Source organism: Siphateles boraxobius, unplaced genomic scaffold (assembly GCF_051911475.1).
Source record: "Siphateles boraxobius isolate OS27281-9 unplaced genomic scaffold, OSU_SipBor_1 9, whole genome shotgun sequence".
In the NCBI taxonomy this organism is placed as follows: domain Eukaryota; kingdom Metazoa; phylum Chordata; class Actinopteri; order Cypriniformes; family Leuciscidae; genus Siphateles; species Siphateles boraxobius.
The window spans coordinates 13,254,741-13,273,150 of NW_027509219.1; the positions used below are offsets into that span (position 1 = coordinate 13,254,741).

At 36.7% G+C, this 18,410-nt stretch overlaps 2 protein-coding genes across 7 annotated transcripts; both read right to left on the reverse strand.

Annotated features, from left to right (window-relative positions):
- Positions 1-1,004: 1,004 nt before the first annotated feature.
- LOC143732289 (uncharacterized) lies at positions 1,005-3,534 on the reverse strand. Its single transcript, XM_077223218.1, has 3 exons — positions 2,499-3,534; positions 1,915-2,059; positions 1,005-1,772 (listed from the first exon to the last, which is right to left on the reverse strand). The coding sequence occupies exons 1-3, from the start codon at positions 2,908-2,910 to the stop codon at positions 1,406-1,408; spliced, it is 924 nt and encodes a 307-aa protein (XP_077079333.1). The 5' UTR covers positions 2,911-3,534; the 3' UTR covers positions 1,005-1,405.
- On the reverse strand, positions 3,517-18,162 carry hps4 (HPS4 biogenesis of lysosomal organelles complex 3 subunit 2). Of its 6 annotated transcripts, none has more exons than XM_077223215.1 (13): positions 17,883-18,162; positions 16,621-16,662; positions 13,034-13,124; positions 11,846-11,989; positions 11,587-11,694; positions 10,262-10,378; positions 8,872-8,966; positions 8,131-8,203; positions 7,910-8,043; positions 6,104-6,884; positions 5,245-5,371; positions 4,953-5,064; positions 3,517-4,752 (listed from the first exon to the last, which is right to left on the reverse strand). In XM_077223215.1, exons 2-13 carry the CDS (start codon positions 16,653-16,655, stop codon positions 4,581-4,583), a joined length of 1,989 nt encoding a protein of 662 aa, XP_077079330.1. In that variant the 5' UTR covers positions 16,656-16,662; positions 17,883-18,162; the 3' UTR covers positions 3,517-4,580. The 6 variants fall into 6 exon arrangements, with proteins under 6 accessions (XP_077079330.1, XP_077079328.1, XP_077079329.1 ...); XM_077223213.1 differs by having other exon boundaries at positions 7,895-8,043; positions 17,883-18,154; XM_077223214.1 differs by having other exon boundaries at positions 16,621-16,694; positions 17,883-18,137.
- Positions 18,163-18,410: the final 248 nt, after the last annotated feature.

The window sequence follows — 18,410 nt, forward strand, 5'->3', positions numbered from 1 at the left end:
TCAAGTAACCTTGATGAAGTCCTTTCACTTCCTGCCTCTCTCAATATCACATGCTAACCCACAGTTATCCTTCAAGTTGTTGTTCACATGTAATCATCAGTGCCACAGTTTTTCCACAACAATTGTATTCACTTGCATCTGTCGTCATATTTGTCAAAATTAAAGTCTAAAATGCATTAACATGTATTTTACACATTTATAAAACTGTTCACCCTTTAGTTTTTTTTTAAAATGTGTAGTTCCATAAAATATTACCATATGATCATTTTACATTAACTGTTGTAAACTTATACAAAGTTATTGTAACTGTTTCCAGAACTATGCTAGTGAAAATATGACTGACGCTTTAGTATAGTAGCATAATCTGTAAAACCACAGTACAACTGCACTGTCCAACTGATAAATGGAGTAAAATATATTCAAACAAACAAGAGAAACATCAACTCAAGTCTTTAACTTGCATAATTAAAAGCTTAAATATTCCCTGCAATAAACCATAACGTACACGACAGTTTGAGGTCGGTAAGATTTTAACGGTTTATGAAAGAAGTCTCACCAAGGCTTAATTTATTTGATTACAATGACATTAAAACAGTAATATTGTGTATTGTAATATATATTTAAAATGTACTTGATACCTGTGATGCAAAGCTGAATTTTCAGCATCATTACTCCAGTCCACAGTTGCACATAAACCGCTGCAAGCATTTGAATGGTAGTGTATTTCCTAACATGTGTAAACAGGAATTAGTAAATTGTGTGCATTGCATGACCTGATGTCTTAGTTAAAATAGCAATGGATGCTGAACACACTAATCAAAATTACAATCTAAAACATTTTCTCTCTCTTGAATTCTCATTTAAACCTGAAAATGACCAAGTTCTGTATGTGAGTGTGACCCTTTTTGTATTTAAATTTGACTTTTTAAAATCCAATCCTTTTCAACACCTTGTTTAGACAAAACAACACACTGGCAACAGGAACAAACTCTTGGACACTTAGATACAACTCAAAAAAGTTTTTATATATAGAACTGTAATTATACACTATTTACATTTATCTCACAAATAACACCCATAATTTAATAAATTCAATTTACATGCTGAAGTGCATAGTTTTCCATATAACATAGGCCACTCTGAATTACAGTAAGCACTCTCCGGAGCTGAAGCCCCATTGTCACAGAACAATGGGAATCATTAGCAATTCTTCAAAAAATAGCGAACCATCCAGGGAACATTCACACCAGGTGTTAGTGGACTGAATGGACAGAGACTTTATGGCCACAAAGAACTTGTGAAGGGGGAGTGACAGTCTAAGGATTGACAGTCTTTGGTTGCACACAGAAGCACTTTCTAAATGCATTTGCTAAAATCACTGTTCAATATGGTTGCAAACGTCTTGCTATCTGTACGTCAGAGCGATGAAGGGTGCGTGTTCTAGGTGCACACCGTAATTTTGACAGGGCTGTGCGATATTGTCCACTAAGCTGCAGTGTAAAGCCAGTCCCAGCTCTAAAGAGGGCTGCAGGGGGGCGGCACCCTCCCTGCCCTCATTTACCTCCCCCCACATTACAGGCACTGGGTCTTGAAGGGATGGGGGTCTTTGCTTTTGGACAACGGCCCCTGGTCTGGTCAAGCCCCTCACCCGATGCATTTCCATCAGGCTCGGGCCTCTACTGGGTCCTCCGATCGCACGCTGCAGAGCCTGGAAGAGGGCGAGAAGATCTACTCTCAGCTCCACAACACCATCCCGAAACCAGACACTGTACCTGCAGAGAGGAAAAAATTGGGATGATTTTTTATTAAAACTTTTTTTTTTTCAGAATATCAGTCATTTAATTTAGTAATTTCTTTGGAGAATAGTGTTATTAACAACATTCTCACTTCATCTATCAAGTTCCTCTGCCTCACCTGGTAGGGAACCCTCGTTTCTCCAGTGAGGGGAGCACAGGTTGGATGTTGAGGTGTTGGGGGTTTGAAAAGTGAAAATGAACTTCCGCTTTCTCCAACGGTGCGGACAGCACATCTTCGCCAAGCAGAAACTCAATGTTGGAGTCTTGACAATTCAGAAAGAGACATATTATGTTAAGAGACAGTGCTGTCATGCAGTATATGTACCTACTGTAAAATACCTACAAATTATGTATTACCCTGTTGAAAAGACAAGGCTGGTTTGGTGCTGGTCTAGTTTGGTGGTCTTTCAATTATATTTCAAGGAAATTTCTGAATTTCAAAAATTAAATCAATTAAAATCGCCCTTTTAGGCCTACTACCTTTCTGTAAAACTTCACTCTAAACTTCATTTAGATTCTTTGAGACTTAATTACCTTTGATTTACTGCTCACCATCAAAAAATGTAGACCTAGCTGGTGAAGCTTTATCTATTCGAGGAACGATTACGTGAGTAACGTGAGTATTATCGGGGCCTAGTGGAGACACCAGCTTAGTATCCCATGTTGTGCATCAGTTTCTCAGCAAGGTATCGAACTACTTACCCCCAATTTTTCCGCCTTGTATTCCCTTGACACTTCCACAGTGGTACCCCACTTGACAACAGCGATACACCCGTCTAACGAATCTGAAGAGGGCTTGTTCTGGAAAAACAGCACGACGGGGAACATCACTCATCGTTGATAATATCTTCAGACGGTACATGTGACCCCAGTCCCCAAGCGGACTGCTGCTCTCCGTCCACGGTGCGCTCAGGAGGGCGCACTGGTCGTGCTCAGATCCCGGTTCGCGGCGACTCCGTCTCTGGACGTGTCCAATACGGATTTTAAGCTCTCCTTGATACGATGTCCCCTTGCGAAGCGATCTGCACTGTACTCCTATAGTAATAGCCATGAAAGCGAGGACCAGCAGTGAAACCCGTGTGCGCGTAACCGTGGCCATCTCAAGTATCCACATATAGCCTAGTATTGCTCTCCGGTGATGCTCGTCTCGTGCTCTCCACGATACGACTAAAGAGGGCGAATCCCCCGGCTCTGACAATAAGCTCAGTTTCTTCTGTGGAATTTGAATTCTGGCTTCTTCTGACTCTCCTCCCCCTGGTTTTGTTTGGGACCCTTAAGCAGCGATTCGCACCCCCGTCGACCTTTTAAATGTGTCTGCATAATGAGGCGCCTAGAGCCCTGCCAGTTCAGTCCATTCTTATTCTCACTCCTAATGACCATCATTACAGAACATCTGCACCATCACCAACGAGCTGCTCATTTGCAAGAGAAACAACGTTGGACCGAGGGTAGCATAAAACTTTCCCCAAAGTGCACTACCCTGACAATAGCTCCACTACCGACAGAGAGGTAATCTGGAGCCCTCCTGGATGCTATATAGAAACCATTCATCTGGATGCACATACACTGGCCATAAGTAGTATTTGGACACTTAAGCTACACTTTGTAATTCATACTAACAGCCACCTAATGTATAAATTTAATTGCAGAGATAACAAACAATCAAACCAGATTGCCTTTCTCAGAATTCACTTCACATTTGAAGTTACTTTTAACCAGGTACAGTTTAAATGTTGCGTTTATTGAATGTATACAAACTGCAGTTCTCAAGTTCACACAGGTGTCTTATCATGTGTTTACCACAGGTGTCACAACAATCCAGTAACATTCGCCACCAAAAAGTGTAGAACAACATATGTATTTTTATAAATTGAAAAAAAAAAAAAATTTGTGAAATATTTTTGCCTGAAAAGTGTTTGCAAATACTTGTAGAGGCATTCTAATATATAGGCTACACTACAGAATTCATTTGGTTTAATATTGTAAAAACAGTAATATTATTTTCTATTTATCAGTTGTATTTTTAAAACATAATTTTCCTCTAATTTTCAGCATCATTACTCCAGTCTTCTGTGTCACATGATCCTTCAGAAATCATTCTAATATGCAAATTTGCTGCTCAAGACACATTTCTTCTTATTATCAATATCAAAACAGTTGTGCTACTTAATATTTTTATGGAAACCGTGATGCAAGATTCTTTTATCAATAAAAAGTAAAATAAATTAACAGCATTTCTCAGAAATAGTAAGCTTTTGTAACATTGTCTTTACAGTCACTATTGATTCATTTAATGTGTCCTTGCTGAATAAATGTTCAAAAAGTCTTACGTTTGAACAGTCGTATAAACATATTTCTGCAATACATCTTAACCATCACAAACAAGTGTACTAAAGGACGTTTATTAACACCCAAGCATAACTGGCTTCCATTTAAAAAGGTGAAAGTTTTAAAAACTATACACATCTAGCTTTAACTGTAACGCTGAATGGTCGCAGCCACATTTAAAACCGGACTCATTTCTCTAAACAGCAAAGGGTTACAGCAGAACCAGTCTCTCAGGAGGGAGACACTTCCTCTAAATTTTTGTCCCAAATAATTTTTGTATTTGACACTTTCAGCCTCTACTTTTTATAATGAAATGAACAAACAGCATCCTATTATATAAAAAGCATTCATTATATTCTGAGCAGTATAAGAGAGACATACTGTATATAGTATAAATATGGTGGATATCTATGACATAATAAAAGATATCAAAGAGGAGTTCAAATCTTGAAAAAGTTAAAGCAAGTTAACCCCATGTTTAAGGAGCCGCTGACGGGCTTTTCTGGGTAGTGAGAAGGCACTATCCTGAGGATCAGGACTTCCAGAGTTTCTGACAGGCGTTCCCTGCTGGAGAAAATACGTCTCCTGGGCAGTGTTACGGGTTCCATACACTGCCGCGCCAGCGTTCCTGTAATTCAGGACACAAACAAAGTGTTTGCATAGCTGAAATGTGCGTAAAACTATTTTTAACACCCATGTGTTTGAACTTCTAGCACACAGTGATGATTACATACACATTAATTATTCAGAGAAAACCTGTGAAACATTTTCAAAACACACATTGTATGACAGAAATGACCAAACGGGCATTTAAACACAAACTCTAACCTGACAATGGCCTCCTGTAGTGTGTCTAAGTGTGAGAAATGTGAATGGAGCAGTGCAGTGGCCCTCACAAAGGCACGATCCTGGGGTCCAGCGGAGCGCCCACATACATTAGCTACAGAACAATATAAAAGTCACTGTGTATTTTATGTATGTTCCTGAAATAGTTAAACATTTGTCAACATTTAGACTGAGTTGGCGAAGATCCTCAGTAAGTTTGGAACAATTCACAATTCAATTTCATTTAGGATACTGTTTTTTCTGTGTGGATGTTTATGTACGAGACAGGACTTACTAGTGAGTGTGTTTTGAATGCAGTCATAGTGGGCAAAGGTGTAGGGCCCCGGTGGGCCAGGGGTCCCTGGTGTGGTGTTCCTCAGGTGAGCCTCAAGCCCATTCAATGATGCCAAGCTGCTGTGATGCTGCAATAAAAGTAGACAACACTTTTATGATGGAAAACAAAGCTATACACATTGAAAAGTTTGGGGTCAATAACATTTTTGCAATGTTTTTGAGTCTCATGCATTGCTCACCAAGGCTGCACTTATTTGATCATCAGTATTAATTATGTTTATTGAGCATTCATGAGATGTAATAATGAAATAAATTTTGATTTGCAAGTTAATGTCATAAGCCATTTTTTAATAGTTTTTATTTTTTTAATGTTTTGCCAAAACTGAGTGATACCAGAATTTCTCAAGTTATACACTACCATTACAAAGTTTAAGGTAGGTAAGATAAAAAAAAATAAAAAATTTTTTTCCTTTGCTCACCAAGGCTGCATTTATTTGATGAAAAATACAGTAAAAACAGTAATATTGTGAAATATTATTGCAATTTAAAATTGCTGTTTTGTGTTTTAATCTGTTTTAAAATGCAATTTATTCCTGTGATCAAAGCTGAATTTTCAGCATCATTTTCAGCATTTTTTGAGGATTATTTGATGAATAGAGTTCAAAAGAACAGCAACAATAGTAAAATCTTTATTGTTTCAATATATTGACCCAATATATGTGCGTGTGTGTGTGTGTGTGTGTGTGTGTGTGTATATATATATATACATAGAGAGAGAGAGATAGGGGGTTTACATTCAGCACAATTCATTGTTAATATGTATAAAATATTGCAAGTAGACACACAGACATGCTTCTCACCACTTCCTCTTTGGCTGCAGGGTCTGTGTTGAACTCGGGCTCCACCAGCAGGGCCAGGACCAGCCCATTGACTCTATGCTGGTATAATACTGAGGGCACTAGAGATCTATCTACTAGTGGTTCACATGGTGGAGGTGTGTTTGTGGGTTCAAATCTCTCCTTGAGTCTTCCTTCGACGTGCTTGCTTTTTGTTCTCGTCTCTTTCTCCGCTTCTCCTTTGAATTTGCCATTCTTATTGGTCACATGATTGTTAGCATCCAGTTCATCTCCTTCACTTTGAATGTGGTTGTCATGGTCAGAGGCATCCAAGTGCTTCTCAAGACAGTTTGACTGCTGATACCCATTAGTGAGGGCTTTTATTTCTTCACTCTGAATGTCCTGATCTGAATTTAAACCTTTGCTTCTGGTTTCTGACCTAGAATTTGCATCTATATCCTTCTTAGTATTCAGGCCTGTCAGACTTCCTGTCAAAATGTGTTCTTTTACTGCACACAAGTTAGTTCCATTAGATACGTGGTGGTCTTGTGACTCAGGAGTGAAATACTCTGATTGGTTCATGAGATTGGAGTGAAGGGGCGTGTTAACCCGTGAGGAAGAGGAGCTGAAACACGCTTCATCGGAGAGGGAGGAGCGAGGAGACGACGGCATCGTCTGATAGGATGTTGGGGGACACTGTGTGAGGTCTAAGCTTGAGTCAGTATCTGTGGTTGGGGTGTCGGATAAAGTGCGAGACAGCAGGCGGGACTTGACGGGTTGGCTGAGCGGTTGTTTGCAGTGAGACCTAAGAATGACAAAAATCAATCGATTGGTATTACATAATTACACAACTGTCCCAAAGTTTGGGGTCAGTAAGATTTCTTTAAAGAAATTATAACTTTTATTCAGCAAGGATGCATCAAATTGATCAAAAGTGCGAGTAAAGACATAAATAATGTTACAAAAGATTTCTATCTAAAAAAACAATTTAAGTTCTAAAATGTGAAAAAAAGTATCAAGGTTTACACAAAAAAAGCAGCACAACTGTTTTCAATATTGATAATACAAAATGTTATTTGAGCAGTAAATCAGCATATAAGAAGCATATTCTGAAGGATCATGTGACACTGAAGACTGGGGTAATGATGCTGAAAATTCAGCTTTACAATAGTAAAAAGATATTTTTAACTGTAATAATATTTCCACAATATTTTAAATTTAAACTTACATTTAACCAGTCAGAATACTATAGACTGTTACCAATCTTAGTTTGATTTTTTACCATTAGAAAATCAAGACTTCACATTGATTATATACAGAAAGTGAGCAGAGAACATTCCCCACTACTGAAGCGCTTCATAACTTAATTCTAGTGGAAGTTATGCACTCTCGCAAAAACTCCCATTATAATCACTGAAGCTGTGTCTAAATCAGCCAATGAAAGTGTGGTAACTAATCCAAACGCCTCCGATTGGCCATTGCATTCATAAGCTCAACAGTAACACGTGTGGTTATGTGAGCATTGGCTGTAACGCTCAACGCTGCAAAATAACACGGAAAACAAAATCTGATGCTATGTGAGGAAATCTAAATGTAATGCCGCATTAAAACACTTTTAATTAATTTTTACTTTAATTGCGACAGGCGTAATAAATTTAGCTTCATTGTGCAGGATTTTTTTTACACCCTTATCTTGAATTTGGGGAGCATTTTTGTTCATCTCGGTGTTTTTTTGCCACAAGCCCACAATAATTTCCTACCCTGGTGTATATACTTGAAAAAGTATAGAAAATGTAAGAATATAGTTATGAATACTTTTTGGAGTTGTACCTGCATGCTCTATCCACTGGGGGGCGGCGGAGCATGTGCAGTTCAGTGGGTGTCAGGAACACCTGTGTGGTGACGGTGAAGGAGGGTGGTGAACCCACAGAAGAACTCAGGCCATTGGCCGTCACCCGGTAATCCTTTATTGATATATAAGGAAAAACACAACGATATGAGATTGTGCGTATGTTGTGCATATGCAATATCAACTATGAACTTGATTCTACCTGGCTGTAAGTTTGCGTCTCGTACACCATCACCTTCACTGTCAGCGCAGGAGGCATCTGCGTACTCACCACCCTGTATAACACAGACAAGTCACTCTGTTTGTGTGTTTTCATTAGATTAAAACAAACTCTGGTGTGATTGCTCTGTTGGTGCGGTTTATTGTTTAAGTGTGAACGCTGTTATCCGAAATAGGGGTATCACAATTTACCAGTAGACATGATTAACCGGCAGAGTTTGGACTATCGTCTCTATCGAGGTTACACTCACGTGACGTTGCTGTCACGAAAGCTTATCATTTGCATGCTTGTTTTTAAAAACAAGTATTTCAAACCATTGAAGCGCAACAAGCAGCTAAAGAAAACTCATTTCCTTAAATGTGCGCATTTCTGAACTCTGAGAGACGCGCGCACGTGAAGCCGCTCATAGAGCGTTTAAGTACTGAACAGAGTTCTTTTTGCTTCCAAATTGGGCTTGAACGGTTAAATACACATACTTGTGTGTCAAAATGCACGTCTTTGCAAGTATCCTCTTAAACAGTTAAAAATGACAGTGTGAATGGTAAGCGAACCAGGACTAAATGTGTCATTTTCTTTTTTGGTCCCGACCAAAAGAACCATGAGACCTGAACTACAAGTGTGAACACACCCTTAATTGCTTTAGGCAGTTACAGATGCAATGATCAATATTTATAATAAACATGGATTATAGTAAAAAAAATGTGTTCAGCGTTGAAAGCTCACCTGCCCCTGTAGAGGATACAACCAGCCAGCACCAGAGGACATCGCTGACAAGCCTGTAGAATGAGGGCAGCCTTCAGCAACAGCAGAGGATCAATCTGATGCAGGGGTGAGGAGAAGGGACCAGTTAGGGTATATAGACCGAAAACATTTTTTCACAATGAACACAACTATATAAAGACAGGTGCTTCACATATGAGAGTATTTGTGTCCAGAAAAATTAATATTACTTAGTTGCACCAGTATTTCCATGTTCTACTTTTTACGGCTCATGCTTTTCCGGTAATAGCATTCGACGAACCTACAGTACATACAAACAGTAATTCACAAGAACGCAGATTATTACTACTTTTTAGTGCTGTCAGATGATTAAAACACTAAATCACATTCTTTGCACTAACAAATTATTTTAAATTTTAAACCTACTGAATTGTTTCTGTAAATATTTGTACATTTTTATTAATTGGCCTTTTCAGGCCACTTTTATTGATATATTACTTGGAATTATATTTGTACACCACTATAGTCAATGTAAGTCGAATTAATTTAATATAGAGTTTAATGTATCTCATGATTATGTATCTCCACATTTACTTGTGAATATGAAATACTTTTTTTATAGCTTTGATTGATATGAATGTGTAATATTGGCTGCTCCTGAAATGGGTCAAGAATGTGCATTTATTGCATGCCATGGACGCAGCAAGAACATAACATAAGCTAAGCGTATAAAATGAAAAAGTTGGCCAGTTGAAATTTACCCTTTTGGGACTTGCTGTTGAACTGAATGGAGGAAGCAAACCGTCTGCTTAAACAAATAAATATATTCATTACAAATAATGCAGCAAGGTTTCAGTCATGAGCCAAAGAAAGAGAACAAATAGGGCAGTTGTTTACTATTCATTGAAGAAAGGTTAGTTTAAGATCAGTTGCATGATCCTGCATGAAAGTGCATGATATTCTAGGGAAGCAAGATTGCTTTACAACACAGCAACACAGTGACTAGTTTAGAGCACTGATACCCAGTGGTGAAATAATCTAGTATGTTTACCGGCCTCTGCTTTCTCAGATCTGCTTGAGTTGGATTAAAACTTCATGTTTCATTGAGGAAATGCAACGCAATGATCCGAATATCTCTTCTCACATCTCTGAAAATGTTCAGATTTTCTAATCTTTCTGCGGACACTCATTTTGATGGGGCGTTCAGTAAACTAGGTGACTTCAGCACAGTAAAAACATAAATAACTGGAAACTACAAGCTCAGTGCAAGTATTCCATTCCCACAGAGCGCTTAATTCACAGCTTGCTGTTGCAGTACTGACTGAATGAATCATGTTCAACTTTAAATGTTTTGCGGCACACTGTTAACATAATGAGAAGAGCAGGTTTTTACATGTGTGGAGTCAATCGTCCTCAGGCAGCTGAAGATGCTGTGCAGCTCAGTGGAGCCGCCCTGCAGGTGACAGAGATATCTTGCCCATCGTAAAGCCAACTCCTCCTGACTGTACAACTGTCAGGCAAAACACAACACATGTGGAATTACGTTTTAATACGTATTAATTTATGAAAAAAAAAATATGTACAGTACGTTCAAAAGTTTGGGGTTGGTAGGATTTTTTTTTTATGTCTTTTTGCAAACCAAGGCTGCATTGTTTGATCAAATGTACAGGAAAAATTGTCACTGCTACAATTTAAAATAACTGTTTTTTTATTCTACTATATTTTAGAATGTAATTTATTCCTGTGATGCAAAGCTGAGTCTTCAGTTCAGTGTCACATGATCCTTCAGAAATCATTGTAATATTCTGAATTGCTACTAAAGAAATATTATTATCATCAATGTTGAGAACAGCTGTGCTGCTTAATATGGAAACCATGATTTTTTTTTTTTTAGGATTACTTGATGAATAGAAAGTTTAAAAGAACAGCATTTATTTGAAACAGAAATCTTTATTGTCACATCATTTTAATGCATCCTTGCTGATTAAAGGTATTAATGACCTATGTTATGGTATATGTTAAACAAATATATACATTTTAAAGAGGCTGTATGATGCTTTTTTAATGTTTAACTTTTCCTTTAGTGTGTCATGTATCTGTGTGTGCATGTATAAGATCTATTACGAAGCTCATAGTCTCCCACGAAGGGATTTATTCAATCTATCAGAGAACACTGTCTCAGACCTGCCTAAAACACCTCGATCGAAGTCCAGATATTACTTCCATAAACATCTACATCACAATTTAAAATATAAGCATAATGCCCACCCAAAGGCATACGCAAAGAAGAAGGTGAGGCTTCTGAAACTGATATAGTAAATCTGACATCATCACTAACAGTTTGCATTTACAATTGCTTTGGAAGCCTCGGAAGCAGAAACTCGCGATTATGGTAAGTGGTGTTACGCTTACGATGCACATTTGAGTTTTTTAGCCAATCACAAAGCACTGGGTCAGTTGGCCAATCAGAGCATTCTGGGCTTTTCGGAAGGAGGGGCTTTATAGAAACTGGAACTCAATCTGAGCGTTTCAGACAGACTGGGAATAGAGGTGCTGCAATAATGTACAGTATGTGAAAAATAATGTGTTACTTTAACATTAAAGCATGTTAACATTTTCTAGTACACCAAATAAAAAAAGACCATTTTTAAAAAAACATCCCATGTCCTCTTTAAATCATAATCCGTGAAGAGAATACTGTAGGCTGTGAGGATGCACCTGGTAGCTTTGACGCACTGGTCCATTGTAGAAACAGAAGACGGCAATCAGCTGATCTAGGAAGTCACACACACTCACATCAGGAATGTCTACCACACAGCTTAATGCCTGAAAACCAGAGAAAGATCCCAATCAAAAGAGTTGTAAAACCACAAAAAAAAGTCAGTCAAACCAAGACTCTGTTCGAAAACCTTGGTTTTATTTCAGTTAGGATGTAGTAAGTGCCATGTCATTACTCAAAGCTACCATTTTCTCTTACCCAAATAAAGTTATCCTTCATGCGGACTGCATACTTGCTTTTGCGCAGGCGGAGCAGACGTACGGGAGATGAGGACAGTTCAGACACACATCGACACACACCGGCCAGCTGTCCACAAAGCAGCTCTTGTTGGTCTATTGGTGTCTGTAACAGCACACATACTGTCATGCATTCAATGACTCGCTAGCAGAAAGTATTATGAAGGCTGTCTTCTAAAACAGACAAAAAATTAAGTACTTGCAATTATATTATATTACGTATTAAAATACTCAATTACATGATTACATGTTTTTCTCACAATGGCAGTAAATTATTCATTATATCTCCTAACCATTTCTTTTTTTCTCTGTTACATTTTCCTTTCTTAAAGAGCCTACTGCTTATATGCGTTCAGAAGGTCCTCCAGGTTTGTGCAATTTCACACACAAACCAGCCACTATATGTGCCCATCACTGAAAACTGAGACCCAGACAACATTTGATCAATGGATTTACATAAATAATTTCACTTGTACGAAGTGTTTTCTCAACATTGCATATCAATTCATGACAAACACGTGAATAATTATTTGGATTATTACTCAGTAAGTCATTTAACCATGTATTACTGTCTCTGAAAGACTTTTGTCTTTCAAACACATAAAACTCGCATCATTTCAAATTTACATGCAATGCAGGGATTCCCCAACTTTTTTTGTCACCTGAACCTCTTTGACCTAATATATTTACTTGAAGTAAGGCCCTGAGATAATAGAATCAAGACAACAATAATAAAATTAAGTTCATAGTTCTCTGATGACGGTTAATGTTCACATTACATACAGGTAAACAAATAAAATATATTTGTTACATTTTTTATTAAGTGTTTTATTTAGATTTTTTTTATTAAAAAAGAATAATTGTACATGTTTATGATTGAATTACTTTTCATTCAACTCACGAACCGCTTGGAAACCCGGACGTAATATTTAATGCTCTTCATGTTGCTGATAAAGAAATGTAATATATTTTCTTTCTCTTTATATTCTTATATCAATATGGTACAAGATTACTCTATTCAAATCAATGAGATAAACAAGTTAGGTCAAAAGTAATCTAAAAGTAATCCACAAGTAGTCAGATTATATTACAAACTACAATATTTGTCATGTAATTTAGAATCAGTAACAGACTACAATTTATGGCTTACATCCTCAGGATAGAAGTAGTAAATCCCATCTCTAGTCAGGTCACCCTCCTCTTGCACCTTTGAACTATCATACAGGAAAAAGAAACCGCATCTAGAAATAGAACCAAACATGCATGGTAAAGTTAGGCTTTAAACCAAACTTCTTGCCTTCCAGTATTACTGACAAAACTTCAAGAAATTGATGCCGAACTGTTTTCCATTCATGGATGATAATATCCCCAATTACCTATAATACATTGCACAATGAACTTTCTGTTCTCCGTGACTTCATTGATGGGTCACATTGTAAGGAATGCGTTTCTAATTAAAGTTTAAACAGCTGTGTTTAATATACGGGACACAAAATATCGCTTTGTTTAAAGAAAGCCTGTAACAAAAAAAGTACACAATAATAAACAATATAAAAAAGTTAATATATTATTACGTTACTTTGTATGGAAAGTAATGCATTATGTTACTTTTTTTGCAAGTGTTTAACGCAGCAATGCATTCAACAACATAGCCTATACAACACCTTCTTTTATATATATATATATAGAAGTATATATAGAAATATTCAAAATGATCAGAATATATATATATTTCTTACTCCTAGAGCTATACAGTATATGCCATACAAAAGATCTCTTAACACTATTGGTTAGTATAGAAAAGAATAGAAAAGTTAGAATAGAATAGAATAAATCTTTATTGTCTACCGCAGTGGAAATTTTTCTTTTGCTCACCAAACATACAAGACAGATAAACATATAGACAACGTCTCAAACATAGTAAAGGAAATATAATAAAAAGATGCGATGTAAAATATCATAATGAAAATACATATACTTTAAATACATTAAGATAACTCATTTGTTGTTATCACTTGGTTTGGTTAAGGATACTAATGGCATTTGGGATAAAAGATGTTTAATAAGTCCATTTAGCCAGAGGCACCCTGAAGCGCCCACCAGACTTCAGAAGCTCAAACTGGCCAGAAAGAGGGAGAGTACCATCTACAGTGATTTTCCAAGCTTTCTTCCTCATTCTGTCAGTGTACATTTGGGTCAGATGTTTTTGGGGTTTTCCTACTATTTTACTAGCCATTAACACTATCCTGTTAAGCTTGTTCTTGCAGTTTAAATGGCCAAACCAAGCAGAGAGATGAAAGGTTAAAACACTTTCAATGTGTGTGTGATGTACACTAGCTCAGTAATCTGAGCACTGACGCCCAGGCAGTTCAGTCTTGGGAGACTAAGCCGTTGTGAGCATTTCTTAAAAATATAGTCTGTGTTATCTGTAAAACTCAGATGGTTGTCAAGAACTGTACCTAGATACTTAAAAGTTCCCAGAGTTTCAACTGCTTGACCATTAAGTAAAACTGGCTCTGTTGTTATGTCTTGTTTTTTGCAAAAAAAGAAGCTTGTTTGTCTTCGCCACATTGATTTCTAGCTCGCTATCTTTGCATCATGCTTCAAGGGCCTTTACATGTGCTAAATGCGAGGAATAACCCAAAAGGGTCAGTTTTTTGTAAGAGGCCTACTAAGGCCATATCATCTGCATATTTTATCAATTTAAAGGTGCTATTATTTATAGAAAATTCATTTGTGAATAGGGAAAAAAAAGCATAGGGGAAAGAACACTGCCTTGTGGGCAGCCTGTACTGATAGAATGCACTCCTGACAATATTATATTACCAACTGTACAACTCTCTTTATTGAAAGCTGAAGGTTTGTTATTTTTGTATGTTCCCACACACAAATGAGTGCACATCTCTAAGTGATGACATTATAGAGAAGAGAGGATTTTAATTCAGTAGTAAAAAAGTTCAGTAAAAAAAAGTTTAATAAAGTTTAATAATTACCTTTTTTTTTTAATAAAGCGCCTCAAATATTAATGCGTAAATTTAAAGAAATGAATGGCACCCCTGGTAAATATGATCAAAAATGCCTGCAAAAATATATCTGCATTGTTTATCCTTTTGATCTTTCATTAATTTTTTTTGCAAAAAACTAACCTTTCATTAAAGTAAAATAATTGAAAGTGAGGGGGGGGGGGGGGGGGGTCACATCAAGAAATAAACGTTTTTCTAGAAAACATTTTGGCCAGTTATTGGCACCCCTAGAATTTTTTACGAGTAAAATTTCTCTGAAGTATATTCCCATTAATATTTACCTTCTTTTTTTTTTTAGCACACCAGGGTGACTAGGAACATGACATTGTCTAGCTATGACTTCTTGTTTCACAGGAGTTTAAATATGAGGAAACACAAAGGCCAATTTCCCTTGATCATCCATCACAATGAGTTAAACCAAAGAATATAGTTCTGATGTGCATCAAAAGATTGTTGAGCATCACAAAATAGAAGGCGGCTGTAAGAAAATAGCGAAAGAATTGAAAATCCCCATTTTGACCATCAGGGCAATAGTTAAGAAGTTCCAATTAACTAAAGATGTTACGAATCTGCCAGGAAGAGGACGTGTGTCTATATTGTCTTAATGCACGGTGAGGAGGAAACTTTGAGTGGCCAAAGACTCTCCAAGGATCCCAGATGGGGAATTGCAGAGATTACTTGAGTCTCGGGGGTCAGAAAACCTAAAAAAATATATCAAACAACCCATACATCACCACATGTTGTTTGGGAGAGTTTCAAGAAAAATCCTCCTCGCTCTTCCAAAAATAAACTCCAGCATATTCAGTTGTCAGGCATGACTGGAACTTCAAATGGGACCTGATTCTATGGCCAGATGAAACAAAAAAAGGGCTTTTTGGCAGCAAACCCACCAGATGTGTTTGGTGCAATCAGGGATAAAAAGTACCCCATGCCTACGGTTAAATATACTGCTGAATCTTACATGTTGTGAGCCTATTTTTCTGCTGGAGCTCCTGGACATCTTGTTCAGATACATGGTATTATGGATTCTAGAAAATACCAATGGATAAAAAATCAAAACATGACTGCCTCTGCTAGAAATCTTATAACGGGCCGTGGTTCGATCTTCCATCAGGACAACAGTCCAAAACAAACATCAAAATCAAGACAAAAATGGGTAACTGAGCACAAAATGAAGCTTCTGCCATGACCGTCCCAGTCCCCTAAACTGAACCCTATAGAAAATGAGTGGGGTGAACTGAAGAGAAGCAGCACCAACATGAATTTGTGAATCTGAAGGATCTGGAGAGATTCTGTAAGGACGAATGGTCTCTGATCTCTTGATAGGTGTTCTCCAAACTCATCAGGCATTATAGAAGAAAACTCAGAGCTGTTATCTTGGCAAAAGACGATTGCAAAAAGTATTTAATAACTGGGAGCCAATAATTAGTGCCAGCGTGTTTTGGAGAAAAAACATTTATTTCATAAATGGATTTACCCCTCACTTTCAATTATTTTACTTCAATGAAAGGTTAGATTTTTGCGAATTTTTTGAATGAAAGATCAAAAGGATTAACAATGCAGATTTATTTTTTACAGCCATTTTGGATCATATTTACCAGGGGTACCATTAATTCTGAGCACGACTGTACATCAAAAAGTAATCGGATTACATAATGCAAAGTACATTACTTTTTACCCCTGTCACTGCTAATAAACTTAATATTATTCTCACCGTCTGGAATCAGTCAAAGCAGCTGTCTCAGCCATTGGTGATCTGTTGAGGGAGCAGCAATCTGGTTAACTTTCCTACATCACAAACAAATTATGATTAACTTTGTAAGGGAGAATCTATGGGGAAAGTAATATGCATGGAAAAACTTAAGCATGGCATAAACTTCGATTGGTCTGAGTGAGACCACATGAAAAATATGGGACATTTTCATTTAAACTTGGTAATAAAAATGTAGGATTTAATAATTAAAATACAAATATAGATGCACAAATTGAACAGCATGATGTGATTATCTATTAATTTGGAGGATTTGTACTACTTGAGTACTACTACTAACTAAATGCTTCAACTGTAAAATGTTCTTCAACTTTACAATTTCAACACAAACATTAAGTTTGTTACTCCTTACAATTCCGTTTAGACCTCCAAAGTACAAGGTACACTTTTGCAGGTCATTAAAACAAGGTGTTTAAAGGGATCGTTCACCAAAAAAAAAAAAAAAAAAAATTGTCAATATTTACTCGCCCTCATGTAGTTCCAAACTTATTCTAAACACAAAAGAAGACATTTCTAAGAATGGCAACCAAACAGGCCCAAGGCCCCAATGACTTCCATAGTATGAAAAAAAAAATATCTTATAAGAAATTCATACAGGTTTGGAACAACTTGAGGGTGAGTAAATGATGAAGAGGTAAATGAGAAGTTTCATTTATTGGTGAACTATCCCTTTTATTAGACAAAGCTTTCACTTTAACCTCGGATTTCTCCTAATGCATTACACTTTTTGCGTACAAATGTTTTCAATGTAGAACATACTTTTTTTTAACTTTAATATTAGCTATAAATACAGCAAAATAAAGCATTTATTACTGCACTCAAATCTCAAGAGTAACAAAAATAATAGAGGAATATTTAAAGTAAACCTTTAAATACTTCTGTATAATTAAACGTGTAACAAGTTAAACGTTTTACTTTAACGTGTATTTTTTCGAGTCAATTTCTTTTTTTCTTTTAATTGAATAAAATGTTTGGATCATTCAAATCATGCTGGATAATGATCATAAGGTTTTTTACTAGTGGCGTTCAGTGCTGCTGATAAATAATCCGTTTTAATGGGAAATGTATTTAAAAAGTTGATGGGTATTTAGTAATTTTTATCATAAGACAATGCACTTTGCATGACAAATGAGACAAACAAATCGGTCCTCAATGTTCATTGTCCAAACAACAAGAACCGATACAAACACTAGATTTTGACTCACCATCGGCGGGTTGAATGAAGAGCTGATAAACTTCACTCATGTCAATAAACTGCAGCTGCGCTACTGAATCCCACTCGTGATCCCTTAATGACTCATTTTCGCTTAGAAAATACTGAAAAAAACTCAAGACAAAACAAATTTAAGTAAAATATTTAGTATGAATAGGAAATACGATCTCGTGTTTCATAAATCCATTATATTTCGAATTTGAGAAGGAATGTGTGTCACAAGAGTAAAGTCATGTGAGAGTGTCTTGACAGTACGGCGAGCCTGAAGGGACAAACTTTCTCCACTTTAGCGTTTTCTGGGGGAGGCATCATATACACCTTTTATAGATTTTAGTTATACATTTTAAAAGTCAAACGTTGTGTAAATTCACCCTAAACAAGCTTTTAAAAATATGTTTCTTTAACATTTTCCTAAACTCCATGGTTTCACAGACTAGTGCATGGTTGAGCTGTTTTAACTGAATAGATCTCATATCTTAAATGTCAGTGTCATTGTTTTGTCTCAAGATGCACACCAGTG

Coding starts and splice junctions, on each gene's coding strand:
- LOC143732289 (XM_077223218.1), bottom strand. CDS start 2,910: ATGTGGATACTTGAGATGGCCACGGTTACGCGCACACGGGTTTCACTG. Junction 2,060..2,498: donor ACAAGGCGGAAAAATTGGGG/GTAAGTAGTTCG, acceptor TGAATTGTCAAG/ACTCCAACATTGAGTTTCTG. Junction 1,773..1,914: donor AAACGAGGGTTCCCTACCAG/GTGAGGCAGAGG, acceptor TCCTCTCTGCAG/GTACAGTGTCTGGTTTCGGG.
- hps4 (XM_077223213.1), bottom strand. CDS start 16,655: ATGGCTGAGACAGCTGCTTTGACTGATTCCAGACG. Junction 11,695..11,845: donor TGAAGGATAACTTTATTTGG/GTAAGAGAAAAT, acceptor TCTGGTTTTCAG/GCATTAAGCTGTGTGGTAGA. Junction 10,379..11,586: donor CAGTGCGTCAAAGCTACCAG/GTGCATCCTCAC, acceptor TTTGCCTGACAG/TTGTACAGTCAGGAGGAGTT.